This window comes from Protomyctophum bolini (assembly GCF_963924005.1).
Source record: "Protomyctophum bolini genome assembly, chromosome: 4".
In the NCBI taxonomy this organism is placed as follows: domain Eukaryota; kingdom Metazoa; phylum Chordata; class Actinopteri; order Myctophiformes; family Myctophidae; genus Protomyctophum; species Protomyctophum bolini.
Genome location: NC_137865.1, coordinates 35,651,006 through 35,669,783, shown reverse-complemented (window position 1 = coordinate 35,669,783; position 18,778 = coordinate 35,651,006). Strand labels below are relative to the sequence as shown.

The 18,778-nt window shown below is 43.1% G+C and overlaps 2 protein-coding genes across 2 annotated transcripts in view; both read right to left on the bottom strand.

Annotated features, from left to right (window-relative positions):
* LOC308314334 (inter-alpha-trypsin inhibitor) overlaps positions 1–18,778 on the bottom strand; it is a 114,061-nt gene that overhangs the window by 64,618 nt on the left and 30,665 nt on the right. The window lies entirely within an intron of this gene.
* fbxl22 (F-box and leucine-rich repeat protein 22) overlaps positions 8,310–18,778 on the bottom strand; it is an 11,251-nt gene continuing 782 nt past the window's right edge. Inside the window, exons 2-3 of the mRNA XM_080761911.1 lie at positions 15,911–16,280; positions 8,310–8,995 (exon numbers count right to left, since the gene is read on the bottom strand). Coding sequence (XP_080618037.1) covers positions 8,620–8,995; positions 15,911–16,280 — 746 coding nt within the window. The 3' untranslated portion in view covers positions 8,310–8,619. The remainder of the gene's footprint in view (positions 8,996–15,910; positions 16,281–18,778) is intronic.

Here is an 18,778-nt window from a genome sequence, read left to right as displayed (position 1 = left end):
GGAACTTGTTTACTTCAGGGTGAGAAGACTTCATCCTTTGAACCGTATCTTTAAAAAAAATGCTCCTTATGAATCTCCTTTTCTGTGTGGACCGCCCTATGGGCTTGTAACCACCTGAAGAGAGCATTAAAAATGATTAGTTTTTTAATTGCTCGCTTTGGTGGAATATATTTGAAATTAAAATTAAAATTTACATTGGTAGCTGGCACGTTGGAGGAAAGCCAGTGGAAACCATTTTCACTGTTATATTTGATTCATTCTCTCATCCCGGTCAGGTGGATTAGTTTATTGACAGTGACACCAAAAAGAGGTGAAATCCTAAATATCATGAACCCTCCATGGAAAAGATCACCAGAAGTTAGAGCAGGAATACATTCTTCTTCTTGTTCTTCTCAATTGCAAAGCTCAATTGCAACCAAAAAACCTGAACTTTGAACATTCAGTAGCTTTTTTGTCGTCTGAATAATTAGGCTCAAACAAGTGCTCTGATTTGCCTGTGATGTAACAGACCACAAATCTCATATATGACTGTGTATGTATGTACAGTATGTATGTATGTATGTATGTATGTATTTGGTTAAAATGGGTAGGGTTTAAAAAAGGCAAAAGTTTTCTTTGTTGCACTGGCCTAAAAGTGGGTCCTTAAAAACTGTGTCAACTTCTGAAATGTATGTACAGTATGTAGGTACAGTATGTATGTGTGTATGTATTTAAAAGGGGGGCCTTTTTGTAAAAAGGCCCAGCCCTGTTCTGACAAAACAACACAGGCACCACTCTTGGAGTATTAAAATTAGCACACGTTTTGGTGCAGGACCGAAACATTTGCTAATTTTAACTCACTATGAGCACAGAGCACTATATTATGATGAGCATCAAAAAATAAAATAAATTACATTTTCAAACGACTCTTAAGTCTAATAGGAGTCTTCCTTCCTTAATTATTAATGCAGCGAGCGAGTTGTCGTTTTCTGCCAGTTTTCCTTTATTTTCCCCTTCATGTTTTTGAGACCGACGCACCTGCAGTTAGCTTGGAACAAAGGACAAAGAAAGGCGCAACAGTTTCCGCTGTACTTCAGGTTGTGGTCTAAACAGGTTTTGTTCCCTCTCTCTTTCCTTTTTCGTACCTTTTGTGTCTATCTATCTATCTATGCACCACGTGTGTACGTACGGTACATCTGTAATCCACGTAACTCTAGAACCGTTCGCCCCACTGACTCCCAACCTCTGCCCAGGGTATTCGGAGAACTAGCCTGTTTTACTTCACCTTCATTTAAATTGCATTGAATTGAGAGAGATGATAGTTATGATAGTACCTTATGATAGTTGTTTAGAGTTAACACTAGAGAAAGTAGGAATGCTAAAAGTTTAAACACCAAGGTACCGAAACAATGTAATTCATTAATAAATAATTCCTGAAATGGTAGGCCTACTTATCATTGGTATTCACGTACTCACCTTTTTATCATCATCTACCTGACCATTTCATTGCACAAAATAATTTGATCACTTTGGAAATTAACTATAACATCTGTGAGATACTACACTGATGAAGTCATCATTTTAGCATAACGATGAAGACATTGATGAATAATAAAAAATTATATATCTCTGTGGTGACGATTTCCTATATTGATAGGCAGCTGTCAAGGGGCTGGTAGGTTTGTGGCTTGAGCCCAAAGTATCTTGATGCGGGTACCACTTTTTATAGTGCTTATATTATTATATATATCTTCTGAATTGATCTCTCTGACTGGCGCTGCTTCGTGTCTAGCCGTGGCTTAGCACTTAGTCTCTTAGATCTGGCGCTTCTGAGGTAATCGCTCTGGAACACTTCTGAGGAACTCTGGAATACTGCACTGAATGGCTTCTGACGCCATACTTTATAGGGTGACCTGACATCACGCCACCGACCGTTTCCGTGGCAATATATATGGAGCCGGCCTGACATCACAATGATTGTTCTGACATCTGCATAGACTCCATGTTTGGGCATGCCTGACTCCATATGGGCATAAAAGGGACACAGACATAACTAGTCGAGGTGCCAACTTGCACCTTGCACACAAATAGGCCATACATAGCCTATTTGTGCGCAAGCAGAGCGTGCAAGTACTGCTACTTAACCTAATGTCTATTACAACTGCTGTTCTAAATCCTTAGACCCTTTGACCTTATACCAACCTTGAAACGTACCTTAGTTACATCACCATCAACAGCCAATAGAGGGTATGCGCATGCATGAAGTGAATAGCAAATTGAGTGGCAAATCGAGTGGCAAAGTGAGTGACAAAGTGAGTTTAATGTCTTTTAACATGGTCAGAAATGACTTCTGTTTGGATGTATGGGCCAGAAAGTATTTTTTTGGCACTCTAGGCATACCCTCTATAAGGGACCACCATATTTACCCTGACATACATACCCAGCCGATCACCGTACCTTAGATACATCATCACCATCAACAGCCAATTAGGGACCACCAAGGACAGGCCTACATACGCAGCTGACCACAGTACTTGCTCGCTCTGCTTGTGCAAGTCATGACATTATTAATCTATGTTTCGAGATCATTTGAGGGGTAAAAGGAATCGTATTGGTTGTTAATGTTGATGTAATTGAGATAGGTTTCATGTTTGGAGGACACAAGTACAGAAGTAGACTATGTATGGCTTATTTGTGTGTTATCTCGCAAGTTGGTAGCTCTTGATGAAGCATAACTACTCAGCCAAACCATTTAACGTTCTGTAGGAAGATTACATACAATCTGATATCTAATAATATTCTCGGGTTATAACTGGCTGTCAATGGTGACATAATTACGATATGTTTCTATATTGGTTGGGTAACAGCCAGGTAACGTATGTATGTATGTAAGTTGAAAGTACTATACTGTAGTCGGCTGGCTTTATGTAGGCCTACTGTACGTATGCTTGGTTGGTATCAACGTCCAGTATATAGGCTATACCTCCCAAGCACACGTGCATACGTCCCGACTCCCAACACGACCACAATACTTGCGCACTCTGCTTGCTGCTACGGACTCTCAAATCACGATAATTACGATATGTTTCAATATTGTTTGGGTAATAGTATGTATGTATACATGTATGTAAATTGTAAGTTGAAAGTGCTATACTGCGGACAGCTGGCTTTTATGTGCGTATGCTCGGACGTATATAAATGTTGAGGGTGACGTAATGAAGATATGTAAATGCCGGAGTATAACTGGCTTTCGATGGTGACGTAATAGAGATTACATACATGTATACAGACAGACATTGGCTACAGACAGTATACAGCCAATATACCTTTAATTCACCCAACTCTGAAACATATCCTAATTACGTCACCATTGACATCAGTATATATACCTCCGAGCATACGTACATTCGTACGAGCACGACCACAGAACTTGTAGAAGTAGGCCAGACAGTGCCCAACGGGCACCGTTCTAGTTCCTTATTATTCCGCCCCCTGTAACGTCATGTGGGTCAATACATCATCATCATCAGACATCATCACCATACCATACGTCTCCACCAGGCCTCGGAGACAGTATCCCATGGGGGTCCGCGGTAGTCTGCATGGGGGTCCCCGCAGAGGTCGTGGGATCAGCAGACTAGAATCCCTTGGTGAAATAACATTGGCGCACGACGTGTTGTTGCTGCATTGGCTGCAATGCTATCCCAATCCCATTGGCTGAGCTATCCCATTGGCTGAAAGGTCGGCTGCGACCATTTAGACGTGGGGATGTTGCCGGCATTAAAAGTGTCTGGTTGCCTAGAGACAAGGCAGCCAATCAGGACGCCAGGTCCTGACTACAGGCAGCATCCAATGAGAAATTGGTTGCGGAAGCCATCCCGAGAGGAAATAGACCAGCTCTGCTTCGCAGCTGGAAAGAATTGCTGTCAAAATAGTGCAATAGTTGTCTCAGCCATTTCTAGCCCCCACCGAGTCCACACACCCACCTCATGCAGACAGGCACACATACGGAGTCCTCATTTGATCCCTGCAGCAAGGTTTACATGAGGTCACGGCTGGTGTTATGATACAATGATACTACTGTGAATGAGCTCTTTGGTACAGGGAAATAAAACAGGCCATCGCTGCCAAGAGCAGCTGCTGGATCTGCCAGCAGAATTCTATGCATATAAAGGGAGGATTTCATGTTTAAACAAACGTACAAGGACTTATTGCACAGACCCAAATTCCACTGGTGTTGTATTATTATGGTTCCAGATAATGATTGAATGACTACATTTTGATTGAATTACTACGTTGCGCACACCCCCACCCCCCTGGAAACTGGAAAGTGTCCTCATTGGTGCCCTGATTTAGAGACACAGCCACCGGTTCAGAGCTATAACAGCTGTACTCAATTCATGCCTACATGTAGGCCTATACACACACGGATAGCATTCTGGTTACCGTATGTTGTTTAGTTGCCAACTTGATTTTCTCCTCCAGCTTATTTTAACTGATGTTTGCAGCATGCACACATCCTCCACACCCACAGCACAAGCCAGGCACAAAATGACTAGGACCATATGCGCACATTTCCTGTACTGAGATATAGGCTAAGAAGTCATATGAGGACATACAGTATGTACTGTAGCAGGGCTTGTATGACTCATTGGCTTTTCAAACGGAACGGCTCAAACAAGCTGGAGTCAGATAACGGTTTCTAAAATTACTCTTAAAACCCATTTAGAACCTGAGATCAGATTCTAAAAATGACTTCTACATCCTGACAGTTTTCTGAAAAAGCTATGTTTCTATGTCAGTAGTTCTTCGATTTTTCAAAAATAGCAGACCTACAAGCTCGTAGCGTGCCACTCGGTGGAGCGCTATCATGAGCTTGTAGATCTGCTATTTGTCAATAGCTAAAGCATAACATAATGCTAACACCAAAAGGGGTTCCCGCCCAAAATGGGTTAAGACATGGGAAGGCAACAAAAAGAGAGCTTTAAAACAAATTACTATACTTTGGTATGGAGCCATATAATCACATTCATTGATTTCTACTGACAAACATCTGTGCGGCAGACAGGTCTCTCCAGTTTGTCTTCTTTTGAGATCACTCAGCTATTTGAAAAAGATAAGGGGGGGAAAAAGGCCTTGTGCATGCAGTGGGCCGAAAACAGAGAAGGGAAGGCTTGATGCAGTCTGCCAGTCATACAAGCCCTTTGCTGTATGACTTGTTGCTTTTAGTTAAATACTGCAGACGGCCGGATGTGACTCCAGGTGATCCTCCAAGACACACCTGGAACTCATAATGATAAATGATTTTGGCAGCTGGGATTCACTACAGAATTACTGTTGAGGCCTAAAATTATAACCTTTTAGATAATATGTTGCCTGGCTGCTAACCAGTGTTCTTTGTTCTATTATCTGTGCAATCACAGAGGTATGCTTTTGAAAATCTATCAGGTTATTGAATCAGGTAAATAAATACAACCTTTTGCCTTATGGTAGGTAATCTAGAGGTTAGACTGCCTTGCAGAGTAGACAACTTTAAAAAATCAGACCTGTCCTGTATTGAGTAACGCTGTACTGTACTGTACTGTACTGTACTGTACTCGTACTGTACGTGTGTGTTAGGCTACACAACAGTGACACTAGGTGGTGAAAAAACGCTATTTCTGTGCACTAGAGTGGCTGCACCGCTCAAAAACAATGGTATTCTCTCAGCTGGACTGATCTGCAATTCGGCATCAAACTTTGAGTTTGCGCACGACCACCCCATATTTTTCAGGGTGGCGTTAAACTGCTACACAGTACAGTACAGAACACCATACGGTACAGTAACTATCACAATACAAGTACAGTGGCACCACTCAGTTCACATAGGTGGGTTTTTTTCTCTTGTTTAGCCATTCATCATTTTCTTCAACGCACTTTTTGCTTCTACTCCGACCACACATTGAGGAGCCTCTTAGGCCCCATTTAGACTGGCAGCCAAATCCATCTGTGCCACATCCAGATTGAAATGAGATAAATAAGTCTTAAATAAGCAACACAAACAAGAGGTGGTTTCAAATCTGATTTCAGGAAATCCTTCTCAGTCTGAACACAGTAATTTCGACATCTACAAAATAAATAAATAAAAATCTAATTCTATTTAAGAAGAAACAAATCTCACCAGTGCGAACTGAGCGATGCAGTGTGTGTGAGTGTGTGTGCGCGCGTGCGTGTGTGTCAAGCCCTCCTCCCTGGCCTTTCTGTGTGCACGAGAAAGCGTGTGTTGTAGGCTGCTCAACATTACCACTTTAGGTCACCCAGTGGTAATGCAGCTGTTCATACTCAAACATATCGGCCATATCCACTTGACCAAATGTGCTGACCTGGTCACATTTGGTTAAGATGGCCAAAGAAGTATTTTTCGTGCAAAACTAATGCTTGGAATGGTTTCAGAATCATGAAAACCACCTAGTTTGACACTTCACATGCTACTTAAGGCATGATGAACCGGAACCAAATAGCAGATCTAGTACAAGCTCATAGCGCGGCACTTGGTACATCATATACATGTGGCTCAAATTTTGGAATATATATTCTTTCAGAGCAAATTGTTCCAAGGGGTGAGTCCCTGGAACAACATATTTTCAGATGGGGCCAATTACATAGGGACACCCATGAGAGAAGATATTTACGGCTCTAGCAGTGATTCTAAACCCGTTTAATTTCAAGGACCCCCCAGTTTTGGTCTATGGACCCCCATTTAATGGCATTTATATCACTGGGACCCCCAATTTATATTGTAAAATTTATGTTACGTGTTCAACATTTGTACACCGAGTTACAGATCCATAAGGGTCCATTTGGTTCCAAACTATCATTTAGCTGGGGACCCCCTGGAACTGCCTCAATGACACTTGGGGGTCCCCGGACCACACTTTGAGAAGCACTGGTCTGGAGTATATATCGATTCATTGCCATATCGATTAATTGAACCCACCACTCGCGTGCACGCCGGCCAACAATGTATTATAGCTGTCACAACTCAATAGTGAACTCTTCCCAGAAGGTACTAAAAGCAATGCAGATTCTAGACTCATGTCTTCTCTTCTCATTAGTTAAAACTGGGAATAATGAGTAAGAACTCATTTCTTATTCAAAAGGCCATCCGTTTTTGGTTTTTTATTAAGAGTGACTTTGTCCCTCAGGCCTCATGAGAAGAACTTTCAATATAAATCAAACACAAAGCAGAATCTCTTCTTCATATAAAAGGAACAGTAATGCACTTGTGTATGTAAAATAAATATAAAAGTGAAAAAACATAATAATTTAAACTAGTTGTATCAAACATTCCCATTAAATACAGACACACATAAAATAAAGAATCCTAGCCAGTGATGACTTGGGGAAAGTAGCAGAATGGAGAGCAGAGCTAGCTCCTCCTTGTGGTCCCTGAGGAAGGCCTGCATGCTGCCAGGGTTGATTTTGACACCACATTTTGATTTCATTTTAGTCAGTCTCTTGAATGACATTTCATTTAGTTTTTGTCATATTTTAGTCACCTGAAATGTTTTGGTGTAAGTTAGTTTTAGTTGATAGGATTAAGTAGACTAAATCTACTTTTCGCTGGCCTTAATGGAATCATAACATAAAGCCTGATTTTACACTTGGTTGCATGCTGAAAATAGACGATCTACACGGCTGCGACGCGTTGTGGGCTTGTAGATCTGCTATTTTCTGAGCACCCGAGCGCAACCAAACATAAATTGATCTCTTCTCCACTAGTCCCTCCCTAATATTTTAGCCAAATTTTTTTTGTTAACGATTGTCAGTATATTAAGTCATAGTTTTAGTCATCGTGGCTTAAGTTCTTATTTCGTTTGTCAATAAAAAAAGGTAGCCTAGTCGGTGAACATTTTTTGTCGTAGTTTTAGTCGACGTCGAAATCAACACTGATGCGTGCAGCCGGTAGCCTGGAAAACAGACCAATCTGCTAAAGGAAAAGAAAAAATAATCCCTGGGGAGATTGGTCTGGCACTCGAATTACATTTCTCTCACCCCAGAGTTGTGGGTGAACAATCAGAGCCCACTATTCAAAGTGAGGGTTTTTTGCTGTGGCGTTGGAATCTGTTTGTAACCAACCGCACAATAAGTGCAGTGATATTAGTCTGAGGTTACAGACTAATATCTATGCAGTGATATTAGTCTGAAGTTTGAAGTTCCAGACTAATATCTACGCAGTGATATTAGTCTGAAGTTTGAAGTTCCAGACTAATATCTACGCAGTGATACTAGTCTGAAGTTTGAAGTTCCAGACTAATATCTACGCAGTGATACTAGTCTGGCCATGCCAGGCTATGCAGCCGCACCGCTATCAGGCAGTGTTGATTTTGTCGACTAAAACTATGATGAAAAATGTTCGTCGACTACCTTTTTTCACTGACGAAAACTAAATGGAAACTAAGCTACTGTATGATGAGTAATTTTAATTTTACCCTATTTTCAGCAAATGTAAAATCAGCCATTACGACGACATCAAGTGCCCACCAGAATACATTAGAGTCGACTAAATCAACTGTAGATTTAGTAGACTAAAATAAAACTATTGAAGAGACTGGACTAAAGCTCAAAGTCAAAATGTGGTGCTAAAATCAACAGCCGCTATCAGGAGAACAGCAGGACCTTCTGTAGCAGCGTCGTCCTGCGGAGCGGCACCCTCTCCTCGTCAGGCTTGCTGATGTCGGGGATCATGTCGCCGCTCCTCACCGCGCTCAGCCGCACGGCGGGCCTCCCCTCCCGGACGGCGCGCAGCCCCGCCTGTGTGACGTTCCGGCAGAAGTCCACCCGGACCTCTTCGAGCTCTGGGCTGCCGCAGGCGTCGTCGTGAGCCGCCAGCGCACGCAGCGTGCGGTCCGTGATACGGACGCAGTTCTCCAGGTGGAGGCGGCGGAGCTTTCTGCAGGCCCGCAGCACACCGATCACGTCCTCGTCTGTGATGTGTCCGCAGCCGGACAGGGTCAGAGACAGCAGGTTGGGGCACCTGTCAGAAAGAGAGAGAGAGAACAGTCAGCCAGGGTGAAGCATCAAGGCATTACCAGAGCCATATAGTATGTATAGACAGAGTTGCGACATTGAGGGGCAGAAAACTGCCTGGTCACGTAGTTCATGTACTCGCACGAGCCCATAGACTCCAATGTATTCCGTAAACTTCCGGTGTCCCTATTCGCCAATAGAAGTCTATGTAGAAGAGCCGCCATTGGCCAGGCCCCATGAAGTGAACAGAGTTGTCATAACTCTATCCTACTCTATGGCTCTGGGCATTACCAGTGACTAAGTCAGAGAGGCTTATTGTCAGTATCAGCCAGTGTGCAGGAGTCCTGCGCTAGGCCTCTGGAACATGGAGTCTATCCCCTTTTCAATGCACTAGACCTCTGGAAGATGGAGTCTATGCCCGTTTCAATGCGCTAGACCTCTGGGAGATGGAGTCTATCACTGTTTCAATGCGTTAGACCTCTGGGAGATGGAGTCTATCACTGTTTCAATGCGTTAGCCCTCTGGGAGATGGAGTCTCACTGTTTCAATGCGCTAGACCTCTGGAAGATGGAGTCTATGCCCGTTTCAATGCATTAGACCTCTGGGAGATGGAATGCAACACCTACCATCAGCTCCCAGTATTTACGCCACGACATCAAGCCGTACAATGCTCCTCATACGCCGAGTTGGCGGTGCCCGGGATCGAACCCATGACCCTCTGGGAGATGGAATGCTGAGGTCGAAAGGCTCTACCGACTGAGCTACCCGGACAATAAATGTGACTCATTGACTAAATGTGCCCCGTCACTAAATGACACAGAGACACAGTCACACACATCACATCATGAGGTGGAGCGCAATACAACATGTCCCATTTTGTGTAATTCTTGGTCCTAGAGCACTGTTTCCCAAACATTTGGTCGGGAGTTGCGGGACCCATTTGTGGGCTGTGGACAGTTTCCTCCATTTTATTTTTAATTAGGCTATTTCAAAACATTTTCAAAAAACATTCCCAAAAAAGGCAAAAGAAATCATGAATCATGAAAAGAAACCACAACTCAATGATCATTAGTCATGTCATAGCCTGGCTCCATCCCTGAATTGCTACCATTAAGAAATGGAAATTCAGATCGAGTGTCAGACTAGTAATTTGAACATTCATGAAGAAATCAAAGAAATTCCATAAATATGACACATTTTTAAGATGAGCAAATAGTCATAGTGACTATTTTACGTCATGATGATGTACAATGATAAGAGCACGCCTCATATATGTACATTCTTGTAGGGTGGGAAATGCTATCAGAAAAAAGACAGAGAGAGATGAGGAGAGACCATGAGAAACAGTGTTGTGTAGACGACGCCTTTTTGGGGGGCGGGGGAAACATCTGCACAATGCGTGGGCAGGCGCCGTGAGAGCAGGGCGAGTCATTATGTAACAGGGTTTGATGAGGCTTTTATTCCTGTTTACCTCTATTCATCCCTCCAATGTCAATGTGCCTCCACGCTGACTTTTATAGACACCACAATTCACACGTGTACACACCAACTGGACCTCTAACAAAAAAAAATAACACCGGCTTTGAGCTCTAGTCATTCGAAAATTCCTCCGGTTCTCTCTGTGTCAACACCGCGCAATCACATCCGCTGATAAAGCCCGGAATTGGCCCCCTCGCAACAATGAAGCACACGGGGGGAGGGAGAGAAGGGGGGTATGGGGGCACGTGGATTGACTGTTCTTGCCCCATGTACTGTACAAAGGTTATTGGGACGGTACCCACAGTGCTCGATGGAGACTGGAATGTGTTTGCCTCACATGTGGTAAAGTCTAGAAAGATTATGTAAGTCTTTATGTAATCTGCATCAGTGAACGGGAATGACATCCCCCCTCTGAGCTGCTGCCATCAGCTGTGTCTGTCTGCCAGCCCTGTCCAGCGCAGCAGTGCTGCATTGTGGGCTTTCCACGTGGTTACAGGCTAGCCTAGCACTCCCACCCCCCCACACCCAGAAGCAAAATTATAAATCCTTACAGCAACGATCCACCACTCCCATTTGACATAATTTATCGCCATTTCATTATGTTATTAAAGCATGTAAAACTGTAATGTGCTACACTACGGGACCTCGTTTTGTGTCGTGCTTTTGTAAAGTTGTGTTGGCCTATGTGTAGCTCAGAATGTTACAGCAGTTATTGCACAGAAGCACATACTGCCTATGCCCAATGGGACTGCACATGAAGTAAAGAAATGTTTAGCATGAAGAAAGGACGGCTTCGTCTCTGTATTAATCTCTATTGTGAGATGGATCATGTTGCCGACTCTCAATGGTGTCGTTTACAAGGCATTGACATAATGGGCTCAGATCAGATCAGCCATATGCTATATGTGCCGTTATCTGATTCTCTTCCAAACACTTGAGATGTATTCTTCTTTCACAATCGGCAGCACACACGCCACAACGCATTGCTTACTCAAGATGAGTCATTGGGCCAAACAAACTGATCCCTTTCGGCTACGTGACGTTAGCCTGACTTGGCCAGCCTCATGGCGGGGATTCACTGAAATCCTCCCGGAATGTTCAGTGAATCCCCGCCATGAGGCTGGCCAAGTCAGGCTAACGTGACGTGCCCTAGGTCGGTGGTTAACCTCTAACATTTCAGCCTGTGACCCAAAAGAGAAATTAGATGTTTATCCGGGACCCAAACTAGTGAAAATCTACAAGATCTACAAGCTCACAAATAAAAATACCAATTTGCTCAGACACATACATAAATTCTCCATTCATTGTCAATAGGAATTTAATCTATGTGTAGGACAAACCTAGCCGATTTGCTCGTCCACATATAACGTAAATTAAATAATTATAATCAAAATATATCTATCAAACATACGAGAAATGGGCCATGCAGTTACTCAATATATTTCACATTTGCAATGGCTTTAACCGTTTGTCAACAGTATTCTGGAGCTTCCGTGACACAAGTACGAAATTAAGCAAGTGACAATAATTGTCTTGACCAATCAATGTTTTTACATCACCTTTTGGTATCGTCTCAGCTGGCTTGGCACCTCAACGGAGGTGATACCAAAATAGTACCAGATACCAGGAATGTTGGCCTAAAACAAACAAAGATGACTAGTATAGTTGGAGTCGGCAGGAGAACTAAGTGTAAAATGTGTTAAGTGTAATTTTAGTTTTGAAAACTTCCCCAATCCCCTGTGACAGATTTATTTCGTCCTCATTCCTTCCATCACCAGTTCCCTGGCATCGTCAGGAACAGATTATAACACGTCTTCTAGCCTTGGGAATGACAGATAAAATATAGCAAGTCATGGTGTGGGATTCGCAAAGCCATCTGTTATCTGGGTGCTCTAAGAGACAAAAGTGAAGGAAAACAAGTTACATCATCCAATTTGTCTCGAAGGTAGCTATTAACATAAGCTTCCCTTGCTTTGACAGTAATGTCACAGTGAACAGATTTGTTATTTTCTTTCCTCAATCGTGTGCTGCATTAATGTCAGCGCTCGGCAGCATTTCCCTAACACTCTCTTACCTACAGTATGTTGACATACAGTAAGGCCATACAGTAGCTGGTGGTGCTATAGGGAGCAAGATGTGGTTTTGAGATGAAGGCGGCTCAATGCAAAAGCCCATGGCAGGTCTCCAAAGCAAGCTCTAAACCCTGTAATCATATTGCTAAATGCTAATGACCCGTTTGGTTTCCCTAACAGTTATTTTGTCTGGTCAAGCCGCCCGCTAAATTCTAGACTAGAGGACCACGCCATATACAGTATGTATCTAGCATTCACCTCATTCAAGTCATCAAGGCAAGGACGAACAGACTGAAAAATAGTTTCTACCCCAGAGCAGCTCTAAACACTGACACTTGAACTCTGACACTTGACACTTTATGGACTAAAAGGACTTACTGTGCAATATGCCTTAAATGTATGTATTTTATATAGAGTTATTATGTCTTTTGTTTTAAATGCACTGAGCTGGATTGCAAATCAATTTCGTTGTCTTGTGCAATAAAGATATTCTGATTCTGATTCAGTTTTTTTGTGTTACATTTTCACAACATTCTATTTCGGGCAGTTTAACATAAAAAATAACTTCCCAAAATAGAATGTTATAGAATAATTTCTATTGCTGCTGTTGTAAATTAATGCTACTGAAACAAAAAAAAGAAAATAAATCAGTGGATTTTCTGTGGTTTTCTGAATTAGTTAAAAAACAAAAAAGGTGCTATAATTTGCCAGTGGATGGTGATGTCACCGTCCACAAATCTTGCCAGCAGATAGAGGCGATGATTGACAGTCAAAATCCCTTAACAGTGATCTGATGGCAATTTATTTCATTAAAGCTCAAAAGGCTTCAGAAAACCCCAGACTTGGTCATAAAACCTAAAAGAAAACAAAAATATATAAAAATTGACGTCATGAAGACCTTTAACTTTTAAACAGCGCAACATTACAGATGAACTCATTCTGAACGGGAACCCCTTTTGGTGTTTTAATTAAGCATTATGTTATACTTTAACTATTGAAAAATAGCAGATCTACAAGCTCATAGCTCGCCACAGAGTGGCGTGCTACGAGCTTGTAGGTCTGCTATTTTTGAAAAATTGTGAAAATGCAGGACAAATCTTTGAATATATTCTTTCAGAATACTTTTTTCTTTTCGATGTCAGGTCTAAATGTGAGTCCCCAAAGATGTTGTGTTTTATAGTTTCTATCCCTAAACCCCCCCCCCCCCAACAGATCTGATGTTGGTGTTAGAGACTGTATGTGAACCCTTATCCGGGAAGAGGCAGAGCAACAGACGCACATGCTCACTCCTCTGCCAGAAACAAAGAGCCAATTGTAGGCTGAGCTCCACCTGCCTGTGTAAATCTTCACAGTCTGCAGGGAAGTGGGAGGGTCTCTTTATCTCCACCACAGCCTCCTTAGCTTCTCCTCCTCCTGCCCCACATGTGTCACGTGCACTTGTTTTCTTTTTCCTCACAAAGATTCTGGAGGTTATTTTTGAGTGGCGCAACCACTCAAAGGAACAGCAATGTCCGTCATAACCTATGTGACTATGTGACTGTTACTATGTTTAGAGTACCAGTAGGGGCAAAAGTGGCACCGTTGTGCCAGAAACAGAGAGAGAGAGATAGTGCTGCACTGTTGCCTGCTAATGAGAGAGAGAGAGAGAGAGAGAGAGAGAGAGGGGCAGGGGGAGAGGCGAGTTGCACCACTCAGTTCACACGGGTGTGATTTTTTTAGCAGTGTGTGCCATTTTGTGGCGGTCTAAGGGGGTGAGATAGGGACAGCCAGACAAAGTACAAGGTTCCAGGTTTGACTGGCCTTATGGCTTTCTGGCTCACTTCTCTGGTTTCACAATGCATGAGCAAATCCTCACGGGGGGGGGGGGATACAGCAAGGAGCCAGGAACAACAAACCAGGAAGAGACGCCTGTCGCTGGCGGCATTTGGCATCTTCGTGACGCTAAAGTGTGCCTGCACCAACAGCTGTAGAGCAGTGTTGCCATGTCCGCTTATTATACGAGACTCTGGGCTTTTTTTCTGTAAAGTAAATGGTAAATTTATATAGCGCCTTTATCCATGACGCTTTACATAGATTGTGCATTACATTCACCCATTCACACACACAGATGGCGAAGCACATCAGGAGCAATTAGTCTTGCTCAAGGACACTTCAACACTAACTCTGGGGGGAAACTTGCGGTTCCCATCCGGTCACTCTACCCCTGAGTAGTCTTGTCTTGTTTCTAAAGTGTAGTTGCTTATTTGGGGCTAATTTCCTAATGTCATTTAAACCAGTGATTCTCACATTTTCATGTCAAGGACCCCCACATTAATGCATTTGTCCAACTATAGGACAAACTATAGGACCCTACATCAAAAAAATATTTTGTGCCAGGAACACCATGGTAGAGTGTGGCAGTGGCCAGGCTCCCTACACGTCAGCAGAAATTACTGGTCGGCTCTGGGGAGAAATTGTCCAGAGACCTCATTATCCCGTTCAAGGCTGATGCCTCCCTTATAAGCTGGCAACCCAGGAGGACAAAAAGTCAATGGAATTATGGCAAGATCCTAATTTAAAGAAAACAATCAAATGAAACTGGGAGATAATTACGTTTTAAAACGAAAGTTTGCAAGTTCTTTAACTAATTAAGTTGTCATGCTTTTGCGACCTACAGATTAGATACAGTAGTTTAGTTGTTCTGTCTGTCATGCCAACGCAGTGAGAATCAATGCAGGAAGTTAAAGGTGAATGAATACTCTTATCTAACCTCGGCCTATGCCATCGCCCTGACAACCCAGAGTGGGGCTGATTGATTGTGGCAAACACTCGTTTTCCCTAAACCGTAACTTCCATCATATTAAGTGGGTCATGTAGGCAGGGGGGGGGGGTCCCCAGATTACTATTAAAAAACAAAACAAAACCTGATGTAGGTGGCTAGGTGTTATTTAATCACAGTAAAATCCTCAGTGATAATTTAACTACTTAATAGTAAATAAATGTTCCCCTCTTGCAGGATTTAGACACACACACACACACACACACACAAAAAGGTGGGTGTGTGTGTGACATGTGGTCCATACAGAACTGACACCAAGGTCTGGACTCTCATGTCAGGCAGCTGTCAATTCACCAGTTGCTAAGCAGCAGTTGCTGCTTAGCAAGTTGCTCTCCCGACTCGAGTTAGCTACGAACAATTGTTACCTTGAATACAACATTATGACATAAAGCCCACAAGGTGATACCATAGTAAATATTGAACGTGTCCTTGCATTTCTTCGCTATCTTTTTAAGATTTTGCCTTCTTCAGCATACCAGGTGAAATAATTTGATTTAGTACGTGCGGAAACGGCACAGAAGAAATGCATTGGAACGAATTAGTATGAACTCACGTGTGGCATACGTTGGCCAGGAAAGCGCTGACCAGGCTGTCGTGTTTGCTGCAGATGTCCCTCTGGAACGCGCTCTTCATCCAGTCCTCGATGTTGCACACCTGCTGGACCCGGCTGGAGTGCCAGCAGACAGTCAGGAAGCGCAGCGAGGGACCCAGCACAAAGTTGTCCCTCCGCAGCTGAGACGGCGAGCTGAAGCGCAGCAGCGACCAGAGGCACGGCTCCAGGTAGACGTCTCGGAGCCCGCAGCAGGCGAAGGACAGACTCCGCCGGCTGTCCTTGTCCAGGAATGAGAAGACGTGGAGGAGACACTCGCGGTTGAGCTGCGTGAGCTGCATCATACTGCTGGGGCAAGAAGTGACAGAGAGGACTGACAGAGAGGCCTCCTTCCCTGAGGGCCGGCAATACGGCCTGCCGCTGACACACGGCAACAATGAGCCTCCGGTCGTCATTGTGTGGCCCAGATACATGATGCCTCCTAAGGCTCTCTACTTGAGCCCTGCACATATAAGGGCCGTGGAATGGGGGTTATTTTGGGAAGACAACTGCCAGCGGCACTGTCAACGATAAGGTGTGTGTGAGAGCCAGCCCCACACACACACTCCCTTTCAATCTGTCACATGGCTCTCAACAGGCAGAGGACAGATGTTTACAGTGGCCTGGCCTAATTCTCTACCACAGATATGATTGGGGCCTTGCCTTGCATGCACAGTGCACACGCATAACACATATATGGGTTTTATATAGCACAGTTGTGAGATTTGTGTTTGGTAATTCTTTCTCCGTTATAACAATGGTTCTTGGCAATAACTTTATAGCGTTGGAAAGACTTTGTATTGTATAGAATCGTTTGGCAATACAAATAATCAATGGTATAGAATAGATGATACCTTGTACTGTACATGTGTTGAATTTAGGAATTTTAAGAAAAAATATATATAGATATACACACACACACACACACACACACACACACACACAATGTACTTCTAAAAATAATTAAGGGAATACTTTGATCCCTTATTTCCTCTCCCCCCATTTCAATTCAAAATGTCCTGTGTAGCAATAGTGAACAGTGAGCAATAAATAGTGTCTGCCTAAAAGAACACTGTACTCTGTGTATTAAACCACTTAGACCAGGGGTGGGCAACTTTGACGATGGAGAGGGCCACTATATTTCCACACTCACTCCAGAGGGCCACTATATTTCCACACTCACTCCAGAGGGCCACATTGCATATTACTGTCGTAGCAAAAATAGCCGATCTACAGTACAAGCTCAAAACGTGTCGCAGTGTAGTAGATCAGCTATTTTTTGCTATATTTGAATTAAAATCCTGAATAATGTTTTGCTATTTTTGAATAGTTATCCTGAAGAGTAACCCGTTGTTCCTTTAATTTCAAATGCATTTAGTTATAGTTCTGTTAACTTTATGAAGTAAATACAAATACATTGGACATAAAGAAAGATATCAGTATTCTGATATTAACCTGTGGGCCGCATTAAGTGATGGTGGGGGCCGCTCATGATTAACACAATCATACAGCCCGCTAATCCTAACAGCTCCACGTGGCTACAACTCAGTATATAGAGACAGGGAAGGATCAGGTGATCAAATCATCTAAGCATATAGCTTGCTCCTTAGTAGAAATGGAAATAAAAACATAAAATAAATAATATTTTCGTGAACGGAAATGGCAGCTTCCTTACTCGGATTTCAGGTGTAGTTCCAGACTCTATATAGCATTCGGAGATTGTGGAATAGTTATCCCGGCTACGCGAGACTAAGCTGCATCCCTTCTGGGGACAGGGTGGAATAATTTAGAAACATCCAAAAACGTGCACCGTAGCACCTGTTGCATCCCAGTCCTCAACCAGTAATTTCCTGCTGCACCTGATACAGATATAGGCATTTCCTGTCCATCAAACCCATGAAGGGGGCGTCAGGAAAACTGCCTTTTACTGTGACTCGTGAGGCAGAGTACTCCTCCTCAGTATTACACAAACAAGGCAACGTGAGCTTATTAGCAGCTGTGACCTAAACACTGCATGGGAGGGTGGGGAAAAAAAGGCCACTTGTGTCTTAAATGAGGACAGAGTAGCCAGTCCATAGACAGCCACCTGTGAGAGTGTCACCAAGAGCAGCTGTTCCTCTTTAGCATACAGGAAGGCTTGTTCCTGCCTAAGTGGGGGGGCTGCCTGGCTGGACACGTGTCCTGATGGGAGCTCCTGTGTGTGGGTTCGATAGAGGGATGGAGCAACATAAAGCCTTGAGAGCATTTACCCTTTTGCTTTTAGTGGACAGATACATGCCATTCTTCCATTCACTACCATAAAAAAGGCAATGGAAAAATTGCACTGGGTATATGCAAACGTTGTCCTTGTTGGTTGTTTAATGTGAGGAATATGTCAACCCTGCCTAGTCCCTATGTTTTCTAACTTGGCAGGCACTAAGGCTTGCTCACCTGCCCCTGGCAGGTAAATAAAACTTTCTGGCAAGGGGGAGTTTTGTTTTCAGGTCGCCCGACCAGGCAAGTGCTTGTTTGAGAGACGCAACAGTCTATAAACACAACCCGAGATATCTGTCTAAACACCTGAACGTGGCGAGAGCACTCTGTCTTCTGGTCTGTAAAATAAGAGCACTGTTTACCTATAATGTGCCATTTTCACAAAAATGGAGGTATGTTATTTATCGTACGATAAAGCTGTAGGATAAACATCATACCTCCATTTTCCCCCAAAAAGAAAAGAAAAAACCAATTAAAATTGTACTTTACAAGTATTATTTTATAATGGACAATTTACATGACCTGTACTTGATCGACGGGAAGTATTTCTGAGACAGTGTCAACCCCTGCTTGGTTTTT